Source organism: Anoplolepis gracilipes, chromosome 11 (assembly GCF_047496725.1).
Source record: "Anoplolepis gracilipes chromosome 11, ASM4749672v1, whole genome shotgun sequence".
NCBI lineage: Eukaryota > Metazoa > Arthropoda > Insecta > Hymenoptera > Formicidae > Anoplolepis > Anoplolepis gracilipes.
Window position 1 is genome coordinate 11,221,675 of NC_132980.1, and position 24,636 is coordinate 11,246,310.

The window sequence follows — 24,636 nt, forward strand, 5'->3', positions numbered from 1 at the left end:
AATCGCGGCCGCTGATTGGTCCGCCGCGAAACGGCGGGAACGCGGCGATATATCGAAGCGGCGAAAAACGCGCGCTCGCGCCTGCGCGATCCGCGCTCCTCGCCGCGAAACGGTGCTTTCGCGCTCTTTTCCTCACTGAACATTAAGTACGCTGGGGGCTTTACATTCGCCGATTTCTGGTATGTACTTGTTTATTATTGTTGTTAGATATTAATCGTAATGATATTATATCTTATCACAACATTTTGTCGATCTGTCTTAATCGCATAATTTAGTTAGACCTTTCCATCAGCTGTTTTCTCAACGTATTTCGAGCGCGTATTTATTCGATACTTTAATAATATTTTTTATATTAACCTTCTCTTTCATTATTGAATTTTATATATAAATATTTGATTTTTATTCTACAGATTATTTGCAAAGAAATATGTAACATATCTGATGTAGGTGCTATAATAAAGAGAGGAATCTTTTTATTAATAAATCAATGAATAAAAGGTCGATTCTCGATTATGTTCATATTATTTTTAAGAGATGTGCATGTAATTATTTTAAATTAATCATGTGCAAAACGATAGTTTCATTTTATGTTTGTACAAGATCAATAAATACAAAGATCCGACTGTAAAATCAGGTATCCTTTTTTGTAAAATGCCCTTGAAATTTCTTCTCAATCGTTACTTTTATTCTAATAGCACATATGCAGAATCTAAATGTCTAATCTTAATGTAAGCTTGTTGAGCCTAAAAATGCAAATAAGATTGCACTATTATAATAGCCGATACACTTTTCGATTTATTAGATTATTATTATCACTGAAATACAATTATTGCGAGTCAATTATTCTTGTCAATATCATAATGAATACTTGATATTATAGTAGCATCGATTTATACTCTCCCGTTTACTGTTTAAGACCTTTCAAATTTCGATCCTCGGCGTAAATTTTCATCTGGAAGCTCACCAGGTCCGACGTTCTTTTATGAAAATTGAATCGCGTATCCTTCGGCTGTATTCCTTTATCGTGCCACCAACCGTAACTGGAAGTGAAAAAATTAATCGATTTAGAGCGATAAATAATGAAGAAGTCGCCGGATTAAAAATTATCGATAAATGAGAGAATTACGTGTGACTGGTCAACAATGGTAATTGATAAAGATTCCTCGGATTTCTATCCTGTTCCACAGCGATTCTCTGAAGCGTATCGCTTACGTCTGCATTCCGCGCGTCCTCGAGTTCCCTCGAGTAGAATTTCGGCGTGACGAAGTCCGCTGTAATTTATTTGTACCTCGCGTGCGCATTTATTCGGGTTGTATTACGCTCGATTCACGGGAATCGAAATCAAAATGCGACTTTATTGCAAGCAGACATTATTAGAGAGAGAATTGTCTGACGGATAAATATATATTTATCATTTACATATAAACAAGAAAATTATTCCTTTAGTCTCATTTCAGACCAACTCAAAATATAGAGATTAATTATATTGCAGAAATATTGTTGCATGCATAAAAAGAGAAATTATTAATCAGAGAGAAAAGGAGAAAAAAAAATTAATTATTAAAGACAACAAATTAATTTACGCCTCTCTTTTTTTAATTGGGGCCAAAAGAAATTATTAAATTAGAAAACTTATTCACAAATATAACTGATTTATAAGTATTAATTTTATATAATATATAATACGATATAGTTTCCTCTTCGTGCGAAAACATATTAAAATCGTACAATCTCATCGCTAAAAACTTTGTTATAAATTAACTTCACGATAAGAACTTCTTTATGTGAAAGTTTTATTAATTTTTAATAAGTAGCTCCGTTAGTTTTATAAAATTATAAAAGCTTCACAAAATCTATGCAATCGTTGCATTTTCTGTTACTGGCGTATGTCGTTGTTTGAAATCATTATATCACAAAGTCATTGTGACGTCTTTTTTAATTACGGATTCTTCGGTCAATTTTAATTCAATTTTATTTTTGCGTACTCGTAAAATATATATCTTCAATGATTCCGAGAACGAGACGTACCGTTCGTTTTCGACACACAAGTGTTGGATCTTCCAGTTTGCTGCTTTCTCGAGAAACACAGCTTGAACGGTGGCCTCTCCGATTTCTTCGATGTTACCGGTCTCGAATCGTACGAATCCGTTTGCTGTTCGGACATTTTTTTTTTTTTTTTTTTTTTTTTTTTTTAATATGACGACACACTTCCGCCCCGATTGTCCGCCTTGACGATACACGACTGAATGTCTCCGCCTGGGATTTTAAGGTCGTTGAGGACGTGCGTGTCTGAGACGTATGGGAGTCACCTATTTGATCAATATTGCCTGCGAAATAACATTGTTGGAAATAAGGAAACGCGGGTGACAAAGCGTCTTCGTCTTAAAGAATCGCGTTGGGCGCGATATAATTTATAATTTTACAAGCTAACGTTTCTGCGTTATTTCCGAGCCGTAAATAAAATCCTTTACAAAGAAAATGAACGAAAATAAGGTTTCTCTATTCTAGATTAGGAAGATTCGAGGAATGTAACGATTATTGTTTTTTTTTTTTTTTTTTTCATATTTGCCTCTCTCTTTATTTTTTTTTTCGATTTTTTCCATTAATAATTCATATATTCCGGTAAAGTATATGTGGATAATAATGGTTAAATCTGACGCACTGATATTACAAATTTCTCGACTCGTTTTCCTCTTATCGACCTTAATATACTTGTCTTCACCTCTTATCATTGTTAACATCCGCGCGCTATCTCTGTTCACGCCTCTGTTTGCCAATTTTAAACATCTACGTCTCAACGAATGAAATTTTCGAGAAGAAAAGAGGCGGCCGTTCCTGTTTTTTTTTCTCGCACAGGAAAACGAAAATTCTCTCTCTCTCTCTCTCTCTCTCTCTCTCTCTCTCTCTCTCTCTCTCTTTCTATCTCGATAAAGTTTTGGTCTTGCTCACGTACTCTCTCTCTCTCTCTCTCTCTCTCTCTCTGTGTCACACACATACTCTCAATCTCTCTTGTATTTGTCGTTCATTTTCTCGTATAATACAAAAGAAGTATTTCTCTCAGTATCCTCATCGTATTGACTCACAATTATCGTAGGACGTTACACTCGTTACGTTTCCTCGCGTACAATCTGTACGCGGTAATCACTTATAAGCAAACTCGTTTCGCAACTTTGTAACGCTTCGTAAATTCTCGGAGATTGGCCATTGATAAAACGTTAACTCATTGTTGTACATCGTCAGGTATCACGATCATCTCTCTCAAGTTTCTCCATATACTTTATATATAGTATCGAAGAACCAAGATCCAATGCATCATCACTTTTCGATAAGCGATAAGAGATGATACGGTGATACGAAAAAACTCGCGACGCGCGATGCACATTACACGATGACATACGAGCCACTCTTATTATAGACATGCTACTGATATATGACAATAACTCTGTTGTTGCGTAATGAAAAAGTAGCAATTGGAGGACATTCTCTCACTCTTTCTCTTTCTCTCTCTCTCTCTCTCTCTCTCTCTCTCTCTCTCTCTCTCTCGCTCTCTTTTTTTTCATAGAATAGTTTCAAGATGATTTATCAACAACGATATCGTTAATCTCGAAACCATGTAACTGCAATTAAACATCGGAAATGGTCAACAAGGTAGATTCTTACGCGATCGCTGATTGCTGATTGATATAGAGGACGAATTTCCTTACAATTTTATCACGAAGAGCATCTCGAGTCCTTATAGAAAAATACTTGAGATTTCGTCAAGGATACCGAACAAGGATTTAAGATTCGCTTCCCGATCGTTTTGTCGTACGATGGAAAGCGTGTTGCGCGATCGGCAGTGTTTCTTTCAGACAGGAGGATTATGTATCTTCTCTCATCTCTTTTTTTTTTTTTTTTTTTTTATTTCTCACGATTGGCCGTATTTAAATTGTGTACCCAATTTGTATTCCGTAGTATCCCCAAAGCTATAATATTTTTCTATAGGATATAACTGATCCGAAAATATCCTTCAGCTTTCAATGGAGCTTTTCGTTGTCGACTGAGGCTAATGAAACGCGATCCTTCATTTAGTTCAAGAGGAGGATAAATCGGCATCGTTTCCTTCGAAGAAACGATCCGATGGATCGATAACTAGAAATCGGTCGGATATATAATCGAATCTTCATATCTTTAAATCGGAAGACTGGGAAATATCTCTATTCTTTCTAATAGTTGGCTTTCTAATAATGAAATGAAGCAATCAATTTAAAATATAAAAAGTGGAAAGTACGTCATTACCTTCGTGATCAAAATCGAACGGTAAAGAAAAATAAAAAAAAAAAAAAAATAAAAAAACAATTTACAGAGTTTCGATTAAAAATAGAGAGATGCGCTGCAAGAATCAAGAGCTCAGGATACGTCGGTTCGACCCTATATATCCGTCCGGCCGCCTTCGCCGATGTTACAGAGAGTTTTATAAAAAGTGTAAAAAGCATTGATATAATTTCTCGGAATAGTTATAGTCGTACCTCTGTATTTTTGGCTCATCGGGGCCCAAACACTTTCTCTATTCTTAATATTCTCTCTCTTTCTCTCTCATTTTCTCACTCTTATTCTCTCCCTATACTTTTTATTTTTGTTCCAATGCACGTGCGCATAAAATGGAAATGTCATTTCTCTTTTAATCCCGCACATAACATTTTTATTCTACGTAGCCAGGTGGCAAAGTAACGGGGCGGGGGAAGGGAGGGGGGAAGAGAAGACGAAGGATAAGAGTTAAGAATATAGAGGTTCGACTGTATCTCGGGGAAAAAAAAATATCACGATTATTTAGAGTAGGAATATGACATTTCACTCGTGACGTTGTTTTCTTTTTTACTCGAAATGACCTTCCCGACGAAAACTTTTTACGCTCATTAGGAGACACCCCTTGTACCTGGATGTTGACACGAAAGTTAAAGGATTTGTACTCGTATAAATATACGCTTGTGGTCGACTTGAATGTCGACGCGCAAGGACGGCGTGTACGTACGAAATTAAATATGATTTCTCACGTCAGCGTGTGCTCTGGAACCGCGACCATGTCGAATACATTGTACCTGCCAGAATAGCGTCAGAAATGATTTTCAAATCGATCTGCCCCAATGTATTATTCTAATTTAATCGAGTTACCAATTTCTCACTTTCATCTCTACATTCTACTTTTAACGAATTGTCATTTTCGACATGGGCACGATTTTACACCAAATCTATCTATGTCTTGGGCTAAGACCTTCTCTCTAAATTATATCGTTTACATCTTTACAAACGAGATCGTGAGACGTTAATCCTCGGTGCCTCAAGAGCGAAATACAAACTTTCAAATTTCAATAGAATATATTCTTCTTTTTGTTGGCTAATTTTTATTTTTAATACAACTCGTTTTGCATTTTATTTATTATCAATAAAATTGGCCTTCCGAGAATTAATCGCGGAAGAAAATTCAACATTCTTCCTTGCGTGCTCGCTTATGTATCGTATATATATCGTGATCTCTCTGACAATGAGATTACGGTAGAACGAGATTAATCTGACTGAGCATCTCGATTCAATGATTACAAAACAATGGCGCGGATTTTATCGTATGCTAAATAAATAGAAAAAAAAATAAATAAATAAATACCATAAGTACGAAGGATGCGTGTGTATGTATGTGTCAAGGAAAGTATGTAATAAAGTAAATTTTTTAATATTTCACTTAAAAAATATACATTTTAATGATCAATCATGAGGGATTAATGACAAAGATTTTTTTTTTGGAATCACGCCATTGCCTGGTTATTCGCAATCAGATTTACGGATAATTCGAGTCGTAGAAATTGCTACTCGGGAATCGAAACCAGCTCGCCTTACGCGAGCATTTTTTTTTTTTTTTTTTTTTTCTTGGACGCGACGATTATGAATCGTGGAGCGATCAACATGTTTTACATAGTTTACAGGTATAATAAAGGTTTTTTTTTTGTACGTTCGTAATATCCAGTCTCAACATTTACATGTTTCGCTAGGCTAAAACGCGCGCCACTTAAATACGAATAAAAGTACGTCGAAAAATTAGCGCCTCCTGCTCACGATGTGACTTGCGATGTAACATTTAGAATCCGACAATCGCTCTCGTTTACATACTTGAAGAAGATACCGATGGCACGGCGAAAATCTAATTTTATTCGGTCAAATATTACAGTAAAATTGAAAAGAAATTTCGATTCGTTACAGTTTTCCTTTACAGGAAAAAAAAAAAAAAAAAAAAAGGACGGGGAAAACGCGCGTACTAAATATTTTTCTGTAACAGAATAGAAAATCGTTCGTTAGCTCGTTATCAAGTGGATTTTAGCCCTTGCTCTCAAACATTCTTTTTCTCTCTTTCGCTGAAACTGAAGAGCGACTCCGGTTTACAAAAACGTCTAATACTAAGCAGTAAGATATCGCACCAAACGCAAGAAATAAAAGAGAAGCTATCGCATCCCCCGATATCTCTTTCGAAATAGTTTCAAACGAAACTCTCGAGAGAGTGATCGAGAATGCGATACAGTCGCTTCCCTTTCTTCGCAATCTCCATGTCTCCTCAACCGTGTCAAAAAAATATATCGTTATATATATCCTACATACAAGTGGGTATGAAAAATAAAAAATATTTTTTGGCCATTTTCCGTTTTATAACAATTTTTTTTTCTTGGGACGCGTGGAAGAAGGGACCGTGTGACGTGGGAGAAAGGGATTTGGTGATCGATTGGTGAAGGATGAGGAATGTTTCGATTACGAGGATATGGGATCAGATTTATAGAAGGTTGTGAAAAAGAAAATGCCTTGTGTTTGTGGGATAAAATGTGGGGGAAAAAAATGCGAGGGAAAGGGAAATGAAGGGGATAGGATAAAATTCGGGGGAGCGCTATCAATCTACTTTTTTAGGATATAGGCACTATAGCTACTAGATAAATCTTATTTACATTCTGCAAGTTTTTTTTTTTTTTTTTCTCTTACTATCCCACTCTTCGATCGATATATATATCGACTACGATTACAAGAATATGAAAAGTGCGATCGAAATCTGTTCGTGTCGAGTCACCGCACACTCTTTTTTTTTCTTTTTTTCTTCTATTTTCCGACAAAATGAATGCTTATCTGAAATCAAAGATCATCGGGCGATGATCTTCTTATACGCACAAATAATTCGTGCTTGATAATATCTTTTTCTTCTTTCATAAAGAGAAAGATATGCCCTCCTCTTTATAAAGATATGTGTCGATCGCGCGAATCTCGCGGCAGGAGAAAGACTCGACGAAGAGAGTGTGCGGTCAGAACATGTGAGTTGAACGGGATACGATGCGTGCCGTCCAAGATATATGACACGTCATCATCATTCTTTTAAATTCCCTTTTTCGGAAAAATGTGTACGAAAACTTTACTCGCTTCCCTCGCATCGTCACTCCATTCTTCCTCGCTCTAGGATCTTTCGCGCTACACAAGCACGACACGAACTTAATGTCTTTCACGGCTTACATCCTCCTTCGTTATAACCGCCGCTTCGCAAACGACTTGTACAACACTCGCTTTGCGTATTACAGGGAAGAAAATGAGAATGACAGATAGCATTCGCATTTCGCGTGTACGTAGCTCTCTGACAGACCGCTGTGCTATACCAGTACTCAAACATTATACAATCCAGCCAGAGCGCGCGAAAAGCATTATCACAATCTTCAAAATGATCGTTATATCATTTTTTTTTTAACTCTTGATGCGTATATGTATATGTATGTGGGTGAACAAAAATCTATTAAAAATTGTATCGAGATAAATGTGTGGAGATGTAAAAGGATCAAAGTAAAACAACAACCTGATACTCTGGTTGGTATGACTCAGCGGTACCTTTATGTTATAAACTTACGACAATAAGGTGCTTTTTTCCTCTTAAAGGCTAGTAATTAGTTTTATCTTTTCACACGTTTCTCCTTTTCTCATTCAGTTTTAAACACGCACACGCACGCACACGCACACACATCCACCCGTACATACATACACATCTAATATATTCTCTCTCGTTTTATTATACAATCTTAAACTCGTTACGCTTACAGATCTGCGTATTATGGCCATTTGTATATTTTTTTCTTTTCCTTTTATATTTTTTCCTTACGCTCTGCACACTGCAACATTTGCTTCACACACTTATATATATATATATATATATATATATATATATATATATGTATATATATATATATATGTATGTATATATATATATATATGTATATATATATATGTATATATATATATGTATATATATATATATGTATATATATATATGTATATATATATATCTTCTTATATTTATATATATTACTTCTTTCCTCTTTCGTTTCTTTTTTTTAAAGAGCATTCACTTATAGCATTCGAGCCTATATTGATACTTTACACGCACGCTCGATACAAAAAAAAATTTCTCTTTTATTTCGCGATCCGATAAAAACAGATAATGAATATAATTTTGGAGCTTTTCGAGCGTACGCTTAATTGCTTGACGTGGCTTGTATATCGTAGGAAACTTTGCGCAAGACAAAGTAGGAAAGTGACAAGCAGTAGAAATTATAATTTTTACGATAATTTCCGACACACTACGGCTGATTAAGAAACAAAGTTGTTTTTTTTTTTTTTTTTTTTTTTTTGCTTTGCGCAAAGAGGCCGATAAATATATTATAATCTTTCAACATTCTCCCTTATATAAGAGCCCTCATTCTATATTGCTTTCCGTACCTCAATATCGTAGCTCTTCTATTTACACAGGGATTTTTATACACACACACACACACATATATATATATATATACACATATATATATACATATATATATATATATATATATATATATATACATACACCATATACACATATGTATAAAATCCCATTTCTACGCGCGCACGCGTTATAAACACTAATCTTTATCTTATCTGGTACTTACAAAGTACAAAGAAGACAGAAGTTGACAAAAGCCGTACCTGCCTACAGCAAGCGAATGACTTTCTAAGAAAGTTTCCAATGATGCAATTATAATGTACAAACGCATATTACACATTCGCAGCCCTCCCAATCTCTCCCCCCCCCCTCCATCTTCTCTCTTAAAATTACAAGATCCTGAAATCCTAAAGCGTACGCTAACGCAATCACTAACATTAATCTTGCGGAGGGACTGCGCTCTGTAAATCTTACACACACACAAATAGCTCTCTTTTCATTTTCTCTCAGTTTTCAAATTGTATGAGCGTATGTTTATGTAGAATAACGTACGCAGCGATCTTCCAGCTGCCCTGAGTAAAATCGGTCCACCGCATTAGCAAGAAGTGAATGAGAGAATTTTGTATATGTATATTTTTCTTTTCTCTCTTTAAAATACGCGATAAAGCAAAAGAAATAAGTATCGACGCTTTATCTTTATACGAACCAAAAGTGAAACTTCTAACTCAAATTTTGGTTTCGTAGACTCGTGCATAATTATATCGAAACAAAGAAAAATTTAGAATACAAATAATTTGTAGAAAAAAATACGAAGTATTATTCTGGGTTGAGCTAGCGTTATATATAAAATAATTTTAAAGTCAATAAAACTCTATGAAAATATGTAACATCATTATCGATAAACGTTATCCCGTGATTTAACACAAAAATGCAAAAATTGTAAACAAAGGTAGAACGGTAATTCTCTCTTTTCATCCACTTTTGTGCTTTCACCCTTTAAATGTCGCTTTGAAATCTTGCGTTGACTTACGATCTATCGCGTTTCTATTAATATATATATATGAGCAAACTATATAATCTGCACCTGTGGGTTGAGATACGTTCACTCGTTTATTCCGTTCGAAGATATATATATATGTGTTATATTATGGCTCGAATATACTTGAAACAATATCAAAAAAGCAGTAAAAGGAACATCTCTTTCGCCTTGCGTCAGTTGAATCCGTCGATTTTTTTTTATTTTTTTTTATTTTTGTATTTTTTTTTTAACTGAAGGGGATTTCGCGAACAAATAAAAAAAAAAAAAGAATATTTACGTAATAAAGCATTCGTGCGTAAAGCAGCACACGAACTATCACGATCACGAGGATCTTCACTTTCCTCCTCTTTTTTTTTTTTTTGTTAATAATCTGTCTACACGTGAACGCGCGTATTTGTTTTAACGTACGTGTCTGGTACGTAGCGAAAGGATAAGATTGCGTCCACGTCAGAGTCGACGCATCAATGGTATTTCCGAATCATCCTCGGGATGCTTTGCAATGTTGATTCGTTTGCGTACAAATGTTGACATGTAGATGAGTAAAATATTTGAAAGTCGATTTTCCATCCGCGGATGATGCAATATTAGATGCGCGTGTCGTGCAGATAGTTCTGTACAATATGTAACAATATGTATGTAACGAGCTGCGTGAATAATGAATAACACGCAGCGAAGATTACGCGATGTTTGTTGAAATCAGATTTGCTTTTATTTCCAAGATATCGAGCGCAATGTCAAAGTCAAATAATTACTGCGATATATACAGTAATTATCTTAATTTCTTTTTTATACCGATTATATTAAATGCTTCCCTTACATATCGCAAGGTGCACACTTACAAGTGCATATATTATATTACAATTAAGATTTATATTCTAAACGAAAATCTCTTATTTTACATTTTTTTATACATTATTTTAATACATTATTTTATACTATGCAATGTTCCAACTGTAATGTCGCGTTATTAATCAATTTGTAATTAATAGGAGACAACTGGAATTTTATCTTGGAAAGAAAAACAATCTGGCTGGCATCAAACTGTCTGCTAAAAAAAAAAAAAAAAAAAAAAAAAAAAAAACGAAAGTTTAAAACAAAAAAGCTTACACCTACTGAAAAGAAAGAAAAGATAACGGTGAGATATTCTTTTCGATCATTTTTCGAGGCGAAAATACTTTTTATTCGATTATTATCGCTGTCGTCACTACCGTAAATGGATTGAGCCTGTTCTCGTTATATCCGCGCAGAAGAGACTCGACTTATACTACACGTTAGCTTCCTAAGCCATTGGAAAAAAGTATTGTACATCATTCGCATCCTCACGTAACTACAAAGAGACAAGTGATACTGTAATGAGAAAGAGCGATCGGCGGTACTATTGTGACCTCTCAGCCACTCGGAGACGCAATTACCGCTTTGCCAGTCTGACGTTCAAGTAGATCGGAGCGTGCCTTCAAACGGCGCTGCATCAGACGACTCTCGGTTGGCGGTGACAGTCCGAACAAATTCTGCAGTGATTCCTTGCTTATGACGCGATTCTTACCGATGATCTTGGAATCGTTCAGATCGACGCTGGAGCGCATGGAGCATGACTTTTGTCGCGTACCGTCAAACTCGCTAGAGGAATGCGTCGTCAGATGCTTGCTGTTCTCGGACAATTCGCTACTCGAGTCGGACATGTGACCGTACGGATGATTGTCATCGTCGGTCGATGACGTAGACAGTCTGGGTTCCCGATTCTCCGCCAGTTCCTCGAGATTTAGAGAGAAATGCTGAAGTACCACACGATTCACAGCCATTGCGGACTCAGCGAAAGCTGAGAGTTCTCTAGCGGAGTTGTTCCTCCTAAAAAGAAATGCAAGCGTGAGAGAGGTTAAGAATATTCTTGTATTTAAGAATAAAACTGATTGAGTTGGAGAACGAGAGATATAAACTCGACTTTGGAAAAAACTTACCTTATGATATGAGGCGTGGTAAGTGATCGATCGCCAGTTTCGACGGAAGTCGGTCCGGGATTAATCCAAGGATGTTTCAAAATACTATCGGCGCTGAACCTCTGGTGTGCCTCCTTGACGAGCAAGCCCCTGATCAAATCTTTTGCGTCCTCAGAGATGCATCTCCATTCTTTGTCGGGAAATTCATATCTGCCCTCCTGAATACTGGTGAACAGCAATTCCTGACAGGCCTGACAATTCTCTCCTCTGCCCCAGCCGCAGTCGGTGCCGCAATTTCCATAGAAAGGCGGATAGCCGCAAAGCAGAATGTACATGATGACACCGAGGCTCCAGAGATCGCAACGTTTATCGTAGTAATTGGCCTCGCCGATGAAGGCCTCGACTACTTCCGGCGCCATAAACTCGGCGCTGCCCACCGGCGTCAAAAGTTGCGGCGTTGCCACAGGACTAGACAGCGAGTTGTTGAACTTGATACCTGATCCAAGATCAAAGTCGCATACTTTGATCGGCGTCAATTTGTCCGGATACACGCACAAGAGGTTCTCGGGCTTGAGATCTCTATGAGCGATCCCTGAATACACATACAAAAAATTAATATAAATATAAAACATTAATCAATATTTCATCCGACAATTTCCATCTTATTCATAGCTCGTTCAATTTATCGCTACGTTATTTAAAATTACCTTTCTTATGAAGAAAGTCCAGCGCACTCGCAATCTCTTTGACGATTTGACTCGCCTCTCTCTCGGTGAAGTGAACCCGTTCTTGAATTCTGTTCAACAATTGGCCGCCGTTGATCTTTTCAAATACAAGATAAAACTTCTCTTCGTCCTCGAAGAATTCGATCAACTGTATGATGTTTGGGTGGCCCTGACAATGATGGAACGTCTCGACTTCCTTGAACACTCTGGCACGCGCGTGTCCGGGGATCTTGTCGATGATTTTCACGGCGTACTCGAGATCCGTGTACAGGGACGTACAGGTCTGGACCGAGGCATAAGCACCCTCTCCAAGAACTTCACCGGTCAGCTTGTACAGTTCTATAATAGCGATACAAATTTTACATGCTCGTCTTATGAATTACAAATCGGTTTTATCATGATTCCATTTTATTTATATTGTATTTTCACACATCTACTCTAGTAGTATTGCGGTAATTTTTTCATATATACTCTGTGGCGCTTTGGTGGTTTTTGTTTTGACGAATTTCGCAAACCGTATTCTCGAAAATTATTGGAACGAGAAACATTGCAACCTTTTGATTCCACGAATGTACAATGAATTCACTGGGTTGAATCAATACGACATTCATTTAGCGTAGAATTGCGCGTCGTTCTACGAGCACGCGATCGACGGCAATTACGTCGCGCCACGTCGCATTGTCACCTGGCAAGAGAAGAGAATCCAACATCGAATCAATCGAAGCGTCCTTCGAAGATTCTTTTCTTTCGCGACGATCGGTTTTTTTAACGACTCTTAAAACGCTTTTTTTTTTTTTTTTTTTTGACATTTATCGAGAGAGCATCTATTTTTCCCCGGAGACGCGCAAAAGTCTTCCTCATCAGTTGGAATAAATTTCATAAATAATGTTACTAAAGGGAGAAAATAAAAAAAAAAAAAAAAAATAGAGACAAAAAATTGATCAATTTTGTTAGACTACGCGCTTCCATCCTGATTGTTACATCCAATTATCTCCGGATTCAGATAGGCTGCGTCTCTCTTGAACGCGCAACGCGCGTAACAACACGGTGTTGTCCTATTCCGACGGGCAGTCAATGTCAAGGTCGAGAGGGGGTGGCCGAGATCGGAGCGTGGAACTACGACGCACATACACCGAATTTTCCCTCTCTCTCGGAAGTCCGTGGCCGCAGCTATCGCGCGGCTCCTTTCCTCCTCTTCCTCTTGGAGGACCCTCCTCGCGTCTCGCTCCACGATCCATCCCTACCCCCGGTTCGAGCCTACGTTGCCGCGTCTCCGCGTTGCCTGCGCGGCTCCCGCTCTCCTCTCTCTCTCTCTCTCTCTCTCTCTTCACCCCCCTTCCAACCACTTCTCGCTCCGATTATACGTTAGGATACACGCGCATGGCAGCGTCGCTAGCGCCTAGCAACCAGAAGCCGATAATATGCCTCCGCGAGTCTTTACGTCTCGCGTTCTCTGTAACATCGTTTTAACAGCGGAACAAATATAGCATCGTCGCGAAAATTGCATGTTCGTCGACCCACGCATGCGTGCGATTTAATAGTTTTCCGCGATTTACCTAGAGAAAATGATGTTACAACGAAAAAAAAAAAAAAAAAAAAAAAAAAAAAAAAACGATGACAGTTTAATGACACGATCATTGACGCTAATGATCTTTGGGAAAAATTGTCCTTGATACATAGTTTAACGACCAGTGATCCGCAGATAGAAAGCATATAAATTTCAATAACTTCTCTTTCTCTTTTTCTATCGACCTTAGGAATAGTTACGTATATAATGTATAGTTCCAACAGGGGTTGGAAGCTTCTCGAAGCAAGCCGGGGTTCTCGAATCGATCATATGAAATGACGCAATTGGCCGAGAAAATGGAAATTTGATCCGGATGATGGTTGACTTTAAACTTAATATTTTTGTCATAATTTAAAAGATATGTAATTAAAGATCTCTCATTTTAATTTCACCAAATGACTGAAATGTATTAATTCTTTAAATCAAACACTATATATTTATAATTACAATTTTAATAAATAGAATTAATTTTTATAATGTGAATTATTTAAATCCTTTTATTCCTCAAATAATGTCCAAAAATATCAGAGTTCAACTTTATATTCAACTTTAATATTTCCTACGATTATTTAATTTTAACTTAACAAAAATTTTTGTGTAACATCATTTTTTTTATCCCCGCTAATACAATTGAGCGAAATTGAAAACAATAATACTTATCTCCTTGCAATTTTTGAAATTCTTCTTGAAGATTCAATAATTTAAATTTAATTATTTAAATTCATTAAAAAATATTAATTATTCCATTGATATTAATACGTCAATATTAATAATCGATAAACATCAATTATTAATAACTTGTGAATAATGAAACGCATATGTATTACGAAGAACATTAATTATTTACAATTAATTACAAACGGGTATGTTCACGACTTGCAAATCATCCTCTCTCTCTCTCTCGGGAAACGAATAAATTGACTACACTCGTAAGAGCGAAAACTCGTGCGGAGAGCGAATTCGTGGCTCTCCGTGGACCGTGTATCGATCGTGCGAGCGACTCCGTGGCCGAATAACCGTATTTGCCAGCTGCGCACAACTCGGATTAAATTCCGATCCCGTGTTCTTTACGAGAGGTACAGACAACCAGTTTAGAGAGGCGGTAAAACATTACCGACTTCGCATATAGATTAACCCATTTTTTCTTTCCTATTACATTAAAAATTCTGTGAATAAGAAGAAAAACTGATCATCCCCCGGCGTTTCTTCGGAAAAATTTTCTGGTATTATTGTAATCGCTCCTTTCACGAGGGAGTGTCCTTTCCTTTCGGGCTGGGGACGCTCTCTCGAATTACGGGAGAGGGAGCGGGAAGAAGGGACGCGAATTTCCGGTGTTTATAAACAAGCGGCTGGTCGCGTAAAATTCCAGACTGCCTGCGCGATCGATTATCACCGTCCCGTGCGAGTTTCTCGACGTTCCAAACACTTGTCCAAGGTCACACATACCTACGGAGGAGACTACTGCAAAGTCATCGGTTGCGAGAGAGGCGCGCTACGCACGGGGGTGCGTGCACATTAGTTATCGAAAGATAGAAAACAGTCGTTACAGTCGTTCTACACGAAAGATTTCTGCTCTCTTTCCATCTCTGTATTTTACACGATAGGACTCGGACGATTGCATGAATTTTTATCGATGGGGAAGCGAGAGTGTTCTCCTCTCTCTCTCTCTCTCTCTCTCTCTCTCTCTCTCTCTCTCTCTCTCTCTCTCTCTCTCTCTCTCTCTCTCTCTCTCTCTCTTTCTCTTTTTCCAATCTATGCTACCTTGAAAGCAGGAAGACACCACGGACGAGCCAGAACGTCTCTTCCTACGCCTCTTGCGTCTCGCCTCTTCCTGACGAGCTTGCACCGCGCTCATCGACTCCCCCGTCGAAGTTACATCTCGGCAGGTGCCATCGCCTGAAAATACAAAGGCTTATGAAACTCGACATATGATTATCTCGCGTACTATTATGTTATAAATTAAAACTCCTTGTTTTGTCATTATTAAAAATACTAGTAAATTTCTTCCTCTTTTATCCAATCAATCCGATTATTATTATTTTATATAAAATTAGAATTTCATTTATAATTACTGAATTTTCGATTTCTCACTATTACATGTTTTTCTATTTTTAAATAGAGAAATATTTAAAAATATAGACATTTCTTACAATTAAATAATTCTATTTGAAAATAGAAATATATGTGATAGATAGAAAAAAAAAAAACATAATATATATAATTTTATTTTCATATAAAATATTTAATAAGCTTAAACAAATCGTAAAAATCCAAATTTTCCACCGCCTTATTGTGTAAATATTATAAATAGAGATTCTTCATACAATCCTTCGAGATAAATCTAATTTAAGATTAACGCAGTTTAGAAAACCGTCCCTTTCTCAGCGCAATCGTAAACGATATGTATGTTTGAAGACGCGGTTGCGCAACGTGGGTGTGTTTATTTTTGCGAACAAAGTAGCTCGCAGTCCGCCATACGTGACGAAGGCTCGCGTTATCGTTTATTATTGCAAACTTATCGACGTCGCGTTATCATCGCGAGGCTCTTAGTCATATTCTCTTCGTCCCTGCTCGTTTCTACGATAACTCCTTGCCGCTAGATAGAAGCTGTTTAGAAGCCTAACATCGTTCGGTGTCCCCCGCAAAAAAGACGCGCAATAAAAATCAATCAGTCCATTGATAAGGCGGGGACAAAAAAAAAAAAAAAAAAAAATGCTATGAAACTATTACGAGAGAAAGGATTATCGCGCGTCACGTATAAGCGGAGGAACCTTGCATTCATCGGGACGCCGCTGTCTTTATGAATAACCATACTCTCATTGGTCTCGAAGAGAGGTTTAAAATAATGCTCTCGCACGCCGTTATAATTATATCGCCCCAATAGACGTTGACGTGTCTCCGGCTATTTGCAACGTTTATCGTAGAGCAACGCGTTCGACATGTTTTTAACATGTGTCGATTACGTAATTCGTGCATGTGTCATGTTATCTCGCGGCGAATAAATGTCCAACTCGCGTCGAAATAAATGCAGAAAATTGTAAAAATGACAGAGTAACAATTAAAAGGAAGAGAGAGATATCGCGTTGAAGATTATCCTTTTTTACATTTCTCTGATCACGAATATCTCTCGTAGATATTTGACGGAAACAGTGCTCCCCCGTGTGATGAAACGCGCAAAAGGGAGAAGACCCGGGGGAAGATTCCCTGTGGAAGGGGATGCTGCCTCGATTATATAGAGGAGGCCGTACTCTTGTGCCCCGGTTGGAAAGCGCGTAATCGATTCAGCCGGGGTAAATGAAGATGGGAACAATTCCCCTGTAGCCGCTCCGGAACAACAATGCCGACTTCTCGAAACTTCTGGAGCGTTTCTCCGTTATCCGCTCCGACGATACCGATCCGATAGTCTTGGAATGTATGTAAATAAAGTGTATATGTAAGACGGTATAATAAAGAATTTTTTTTTTCTCTCCACACATTTTTTCAAACGCGATCGTTTATCCTTTTCTTGACGTCTAACAATTCGATTTTTCAAAGCCAGCTCGAATAATTGTTAATTCTTAATTATTATTTAAGATATTTTAAAGTCGGGTGCGAGTCATTTAAAAAAAAAAAAAAAATTTTTTTTCTAAAGTCGGGTGCCAAGCTCACGTAGCCTAATTAACATTGTCCGAAAATTCATCCTGAAATTGACAAATTCGAAACAGACAACGATTTCACGCTGTCGTCTGTTACAAACGCCGTGTATAGATAGATTCTGTCTCTTCGTACTTTCTAATTCAGCTACTAAAAATGGGCGACTCTCGGTCGCCGATATACAAGCCCCGTCATGCAGAGAGTTCGGCGTTTCCCTCTCTAGTCCCTCTCTCTCTCTCTCTCTCTCTCTCTCTCTCGCGCTGGGAAAGTTCACTACTCGCGTGAAGGCGAGACCTGGGTAACCGGTACGCGATTCACGATCCTCGTGTTAACAGAGATACACGGCGGATATTTACGCGAGATATGTATCGCGCCGATCGGAGGGGAAATCGCGCTGCGATCTAAAAAATAAACATCCACGATATTTCCGCGACCGAGAGTCTGTGTGTATTAAGCAGATTTGTGCTAATTATAAAGACCTTTCGAATTACATTGTACATACTCGCGTGAATATTAACTGTACTTAATAAAATCTTATCTTATCTAAAGCAAGTTTTTTTTTCCGTTTCCGTTTCCGTTTGAAACTTTCGTCAGATAGATGCTTGCTTCGACAAAAAAGGATAATTATGACTTATGACTACGAAGGAGAAGCAAATTATACATTTAGATTGAAAATGCTCGAAATCCCGGAATAAAACTCTATTGCATATATATATATATATATATATATATATATATATAATAATAAGGCGAGGTTTATTCAAGCAGTTTGTCGAGATAACGTAGTAGCTAACTACAGCGCGCGTATATTAATAACTCGCGGTGTTTCTCGGACGATGCGGAAAGGATGCGTGCGATTGTGTGGGCGGAGACCCCGCTGCACGATATATAAACGGCGCTGAATAATAAAGTACGTAGACCGTCGAGTGTGCGAGGCCGAGGCTCTCTGCTCTCTGCCACTCCTTCGAGAGCGGACACACTCGGGTCGCTCGCTCGCTCGCTCGCTCGCGTGGGTCGAAGAGAAATCAGAGCCGAATCGAGAACGAGCCCCCCTCGACGCGTAACTGTAAGCCGGTCTCGAGACTCCTCTCTTATTGTCCGTGATAATCGCAATGACCGATCATCGGCCCTCGGTTTATGGTCGGTTCAAGCCAAAGCATCTGCGTCGGCAAATAAAGGGAAAATAAGACGAGTGAAATTTAATTCCGTACTTATTCCGTACTGATGGATCATTTTTGTCTGTGATTTTTCTAACAACACGTCAATTTCTCCAAAACAAATAATCATAAAATAATATATACATTTTTTCAGATTTTTTAAAAACACTTTTACATATTAATCAAATTAAAGTACTCGAAAATACGCTGACCCACCTGTACAGTTAGAAGGTGCCAAAAATAACAATACAGAGTAAGGGTTAAATAAAACTGTCAATTTAATTTAGTTAATCAAAGTTAGTTACATTTAGTTGGACGAAAGAAAAAGTCACTCGCCGATCGTGTCCATCAAGTGTCATTGATAGTCACGAGGGGGGAACGTTCGGATTGTTAATTGTCATTCGACGCGTGTTCGCGTCAAGACGATAGAGGAGCCAACGACTCATCAAAACGACTCGAAAGAGGAACTCGGATTTCACGCGGATCCAAAAATAAACCTAACGACAACGACGACAGCACAAACTGTCCGTCTGTCTCCGAAAATCTCTCCGAATAGCTCGCGCTCTCTGTCCGGAAATACCTAGAGATTTTCAAGCCGAAGACCTTCCTCCTAGATCTCGAATCTCTTTGGAGTGGTGAATTTTCGGGAATTTGCACGTCATCATATAATTTCGGCGAATGTATTTTCGTGCGTCTCGCAAACGCGACGTCGACGCCGCACAACGATTTGCCACACACACACACACACTCACACACACGTACACACACACACACACACACACACACACACGTGGAATCTACGAGAGTTCAATGACTGGCACAGAAAAGGAACGCCGCCATCTTACGCGAGATATACACACACGATAATGTTTCATCCGCGCGCACGCTGGTGATTACGCGAAAATCGTCACCATAGGATCTCGTTTACGTAAAAGCTGTAGAGAAAATGCGCTCGATAATATTCGTAAATAATATTTTCGCAATTGAAAAAATCCGACATTTAATCTGCCAGATCGCCAAGATAAGAATGCTAGACTCGTTGAAAAATATAATTGGAAAATATTTATTTTCATTTTATTACCTATTCTTTTATTTTTAATTTCAATTTTATTTCTAATTTGAACTTTCTGTTTTCTTAATACAATGTTTCTTTCCCTCCCCCCCTCCCCCCTCGATGTAATGAATTCTCTCGTATATTCTGCTAAATAAATAATAGACTAGCAAATGTCAACAATAAAATAACAGACTTTATTATTCCACCAGACCGCAGTTTCGAAAGTTTTACAATGACCCGAAACATGTAGCGTGCATGTAACGTTATAACGCGTTTAGCCTCGACCGAAGTTTGAGAGTAAGATGGTACTATACGACTGCATGTAATAATGTATCATTAAAAATCGTACATAAATTAAGCGAACAAAGCGCGACGCTACACGAATGTCGTCGCCCAATTAGAGAGTCGGGCGGAAAAGGGAGTATGTATAATCACGCAACGTGCCGGAGCGTGACTTTCGGTTTTTTTTTTTTTTTTTTTTTTTAGCCGTTATGGTTACGTGAGGCTGCGCATGTGTGACGCGGAAATTCACGCGACGAGAGTCCCGACTTTTCCATTCCGGCCACGAAACATCGGCGCTCTCGCTTATTCGGCATTTTCCACCCGGTATAATCGTCCGCGCTAGATTCGCCCGATCCAAGAGTAAATAAAGACGATTCCTAAAGATCTTAATTGCGCTCCCGTTGCGATGTCATCGTGTATATTCGAACTGTGATATCGTATCCTTTTTATTCCTCTTATTCTTTTATGAATATGCTCGTCCTTGTTTTTGTGCGGTAATTTCTTTTTTCTCATTCAGACCAATATCTTTATTACTTTATTTTTTCTATCGATTAAGCGTATTCCCAAAGCGATCATGTATATTTAAAAATATCAAACTTAAGGGTCCACGGTCTATTAACAGTACGAAAAATTTACTTTTAGAATTTTTTTCGATACTTGAACTCGATCTTTTTAGCATCTTACATATTTTTATTGAGGTTTAAATAGTACATGAGTATTTTTAAATTTTGGTTAATATTTAGCTTTTTTGTGTAATACGAGCCTCTGCGCATAGCATGTTAAAGACTGCATGATTCGAGGTGACATGCTTCGCGTTTAATTGTCTGAAATTACTCGGGCTAGTTTTATTCCGTATGATATTTTTAGAATACTGATTAGAATACTAGAACTTAATTTTATTTAAAAAATTGAGCGATTGAATAATGCCATTTTAAAATTAAATATTTTAATTCTGCTGAAACTTCTTTATTTCTTAAAGGTCAAAAAAATATCAATATTATTTTAAAAAATTTTTGATTAAAGTTTAATATCTCAAAAATATCTTAAAGAATAAAACTAAACCGAGTTTTTTTCATTTCAGACAATTACACAATATATGTTACATCGTCAAATCATGCATTTATTTAAAAAAAAAGCTTTAAAAATACTGACGTACTATTTAAATGTAAATAAAAACGTCAACGTACACGTGTGTGTAAAATGTCAAAAAAAAAAAAAAAAAAAATCAATTTCCAATATCCTTTAAAAAACATTCATAAAAATCAATATTTTTCACACCGCTATAATATGGGCCCTTGATTTGACTGAAGTTTTGATCGAAACGGTAGACTCCTCGACGCGCGAGGGGCTCTCTTTGTTCCTAAAACATCGTGCGTGTTTCCCTTTAAAAGCGCGCCGAGCTGACATGCGCGCCGGGGACCCTTTCTCTCCCTACGTTCTTTGTTGGATCGCCCTACAACCGACCCCGCGTCTCTCCCCTACGTGTTGTGGATCCACGTCGTGGCGCCGAAACTCCCGAACCACACCGTGTATACCAACTACTAACCCACTTCGTTCTCCTTCTTCCTTCTACCCCGCCCTCTCTCCCTTTGTCTCTCCTTTCCCCCCTTCTAAAAAGAAATAATCCGCTGTGCCAACGACGCGTTGCTCGGAAGCGACGTTGCAAAACCTAAAACGCGCGTTTCTCTCACCCCGAGGAAAATAATACCTCTGGTTTGCATCTCAAAATCTGTCTGTCTCTCTCTCTCTCTCTTTCATCGTACGTCGACTTCTCGGGATTTCGGAATCAGCGAGATTCGATCCAAAGGCGACATAATTTCGCCGACGTGAACACAAAAAAAAAAAAAAAAAACTTGAAAAAGATATTCTCAGATTTATTCATGCGATATCCTATTTCCTCGTCTCTAAACTTTTTTTTTTCTCTTTTTGCTCGAGTAAGGAGAATTTGCCGATCACGTATCAAACATCAAACGGGCTTTCGATGAACAATGAGGAGCCAAAGGTTGTCGAAAGACGGTTTAATTATGCGTAGAAATGCGGTATTTTTTATTTCACCGTTTGATTATAAACTTCAGTCGCTTTATTTTAATATGTAATAGTCCGTCTAGTAAGCGTTGCATAATATTTACAATTAGACGCAGCGCTAGGAATTTTTTCCCCTTTCCCCCTGAGTTTCCGCTTTTAGGAGTAATGAAGACCGGTGCGGTATAATTAGCGATCGATTGACAAGCGATTAAAGGAGAGCTCGACAGGATATGAAAGTGTGTTTATGTAAATACACACGAGAATGTGTGTATTATTAGAGCGATGACGCGAAATACTTGACCGTCGTTACTTATCGCGTGAGCAAATTTTCAATCAAGTCGCGTTCCTTGTATAATATTATAAACGGCGTATATTATAATTCTCGTTTAGGCCGGACATTTTATTGCATCAAAACATCTTCTCGAGAAGATTATCATTCACGATGGCGATAAAAAGAAAGAAAGAAAGGAAAAAAAAAAAGATCGATACACGTAATACTATAATAATACTACAGTCGTCAAATACAGACACAAAGGAGGATTCGTTCACCACGTCACGATCTCTAGTCGCATGATGAAATATATTTGCAGGTTAACGAATATTTCGCTAAATTATTTTGGAGCGGGCAACAAGCGGAGGGGGAGGAAAGGAAGGAATAACTCGTCGTTTAATCACCAGTCGACACGCGAGTGTCACTCACCGGTTTCGAGAAAGTTCTGTCTCTCTCTCTCTCTCTCTCTCTCTCTCTCGTCGATTCCACGCTTCGTATTCACGACGCGATTTCCGCGACGAGAAGCGAATCGTTAAGCGACTCTAGTACTTATCTAAAAAGGTATTCTGGTCGCGTTTCTTTTTTTCCATCAACGATTCTCGAGCGTGAAACTTTTAATCTTCCTCTAAATCGCGAAGCATTCGTCCCCCCCCCCCCTCCCTTCCTGTTATATCGGGTCGTTACACATCGACCGGCGAAAATGGCTGCCGCCGAATCCAGAGTTAGCCGGTTCGCAAAACAAACATCAATATACAATGAGATGTGTTTCGTAACTCCCGATCATAACTCTGACGATTTTAGGATTCTCCGATCAAGTCGAGAAATCTCTTTTTTTTTTTTTCTCCGGAAAAAATCGCCGAGAATATCGATTGCAAGAGCAAAAAAAAAAAAGAAAAAAGAAAGAAAAACTTGGCTTTCAAACGAATAAGTATAAATAATAGAATTATATTCTTTATATACATTTGGAAATTTAATCAGACATTTAATTAAAATAAAGATGGATAATGTTAGAAAAAAAAAAAAAAAAAAAAAAAAAAAATTGTGGAAATTTATAAAGCGCTAGAAAAAGAAACGTCGGAGAAAATGGAAGGTCGCCGTTAAGGTTGCGAGTTACGTGAAATACGCGAAGAAAAATTATTCTCACCTCGTCCGGCCTCCTGACTGCCGTCCTCTCTCTCCTCCAGGATCTTCTCCACCATGTTTCCTCTTTGCGTATTCTTCGCTCTTGTCGAACAATGACGTCCGGGAAAGAGATCGGAGAATATTCTGGTGGGTTCACCGTTGAGAGATCAGTGTCCGAGCGTACGTTGTCCGTGCACTCGTAATTCGCACCGGTGGCAATAATTATAAAAAAGAGTCAGTCGTATATATACAAAAAAGCCTATCCACTAAGATACTGATATAATCTCTCTTCGCAGGGATCTATCTATCTATCTCTCTCTCTCTTTCTCTCACTCGTCTTCGTCTCTCGTATTCTCCCGAAGAAAGTCGATATATATCAGCGTCGATATCACAGATATAAATAAATATATAAAGCCTATCTCTCTATATATCTCTCCTCCGCGCGGGTTGTTCGTCCTCCCTTTTTCGCGAACGATGATGACACGTCCACAGGTGCTGATGTTGTCGGTTTTTTTTCTTCTTTTATAAATACTATCACAGACTTTGACACTGCACTTTCTCTCGGTCGGTCATCCTCCGCGCTGACTTTTTTCCTCTCTCTCTCTCTCTCTCTCTGTCTCTCGGCGTCGCGATTCTTCTCTCTGTTGGTGTATCTCTTTCTCTCTCTCTCTCTCTCTCTCTCTGTCTCCTCCTCTTACAGCCAAGAAAACGGCCAAGCCTTTCCGTTGATGAGAAGCTAAGCTCGTCGTCAGCCTCTCGCCTGAACCTTCTCCGCGACCTGCTCTCCGCGGCTGCTGCTACCTCCTCCTCCTCCTCCTCCTCCTTCTCCTCCGCAGCCTCTCCTCTGCTGAAGGTTTTTAATCGGATGTATCGGGCCTTTTCGCACGCGAAAGTCCCGTGGTGGTCGTCGTGGCTCCGTCGTCGCTATCGCACAGCCTCTCGCACGTAGCGGCAATCGGGCTCGGAAGCGCATTAAAAACCCTTCGTCTAACACATCTGGCCTCTCTTCCACATCACCGTCCCTCACTGCTCGGCAGTTGGTTCCCGACTGAGCTCGACAAGATGGCCGCTCTGCTTACTA

The 24,636-nt window shown here is 38.4% G+C and overlaps 2 protein-coding genes across 2 annotated transcripts; both read right to left on the reverse strand.

Annotated features, from left to right (window-relative positions):
* Nucleotides 1-43: 43 nt before the first annotated feature.
* On the reverse strand, nt 44-5,546 carry LOC140670785 (uncharacterized). Its single transcript, XM_072901534.1, has 3 exons — nt 2,029-5,546; nt 1,127-1,271; nt 44-1,040 (listed from the first exon to the last, which is right to left on the reverse strand). Exons 1-3 carry the CDS (start codon nt 2,162-2,164, stop codon nt 905-907), a joined length of 417 nt encoding a protein of 138 aa, XP_072757635.1. The 5' UTR covers nt 2,165-5,546; the 3' UTR covers nt 44-904.
* Nucleotides 5,547-5,688: 142 nt separating this feature from the next.
* LOC140670780 (MAP kinase-interacting serine/threonine-protein kinase 1) lies at nt 5,689-24,636 on the reverse strand. Its single transcript, XM_072901526.1, has 5 exons — nt 23,578-24,636; nt 15,773-15,907; nt 12,427-12,783; nt 11,741-12,311; nt 5,689-11,630 (listed from the first exon to the last, which is right to left on the reverse strand). The coding sequence occupies exons 1-5, from the start codon at nt 23,630-23,632 to the stop codon at nt 11,174-11,176; spliced, it is 1,575 nt and encodes a 524-aa protein (XP_072757627.1). The 5' UTR covers nt 23,633-24,636; the 3' UTR covers nt 5,689-11,173.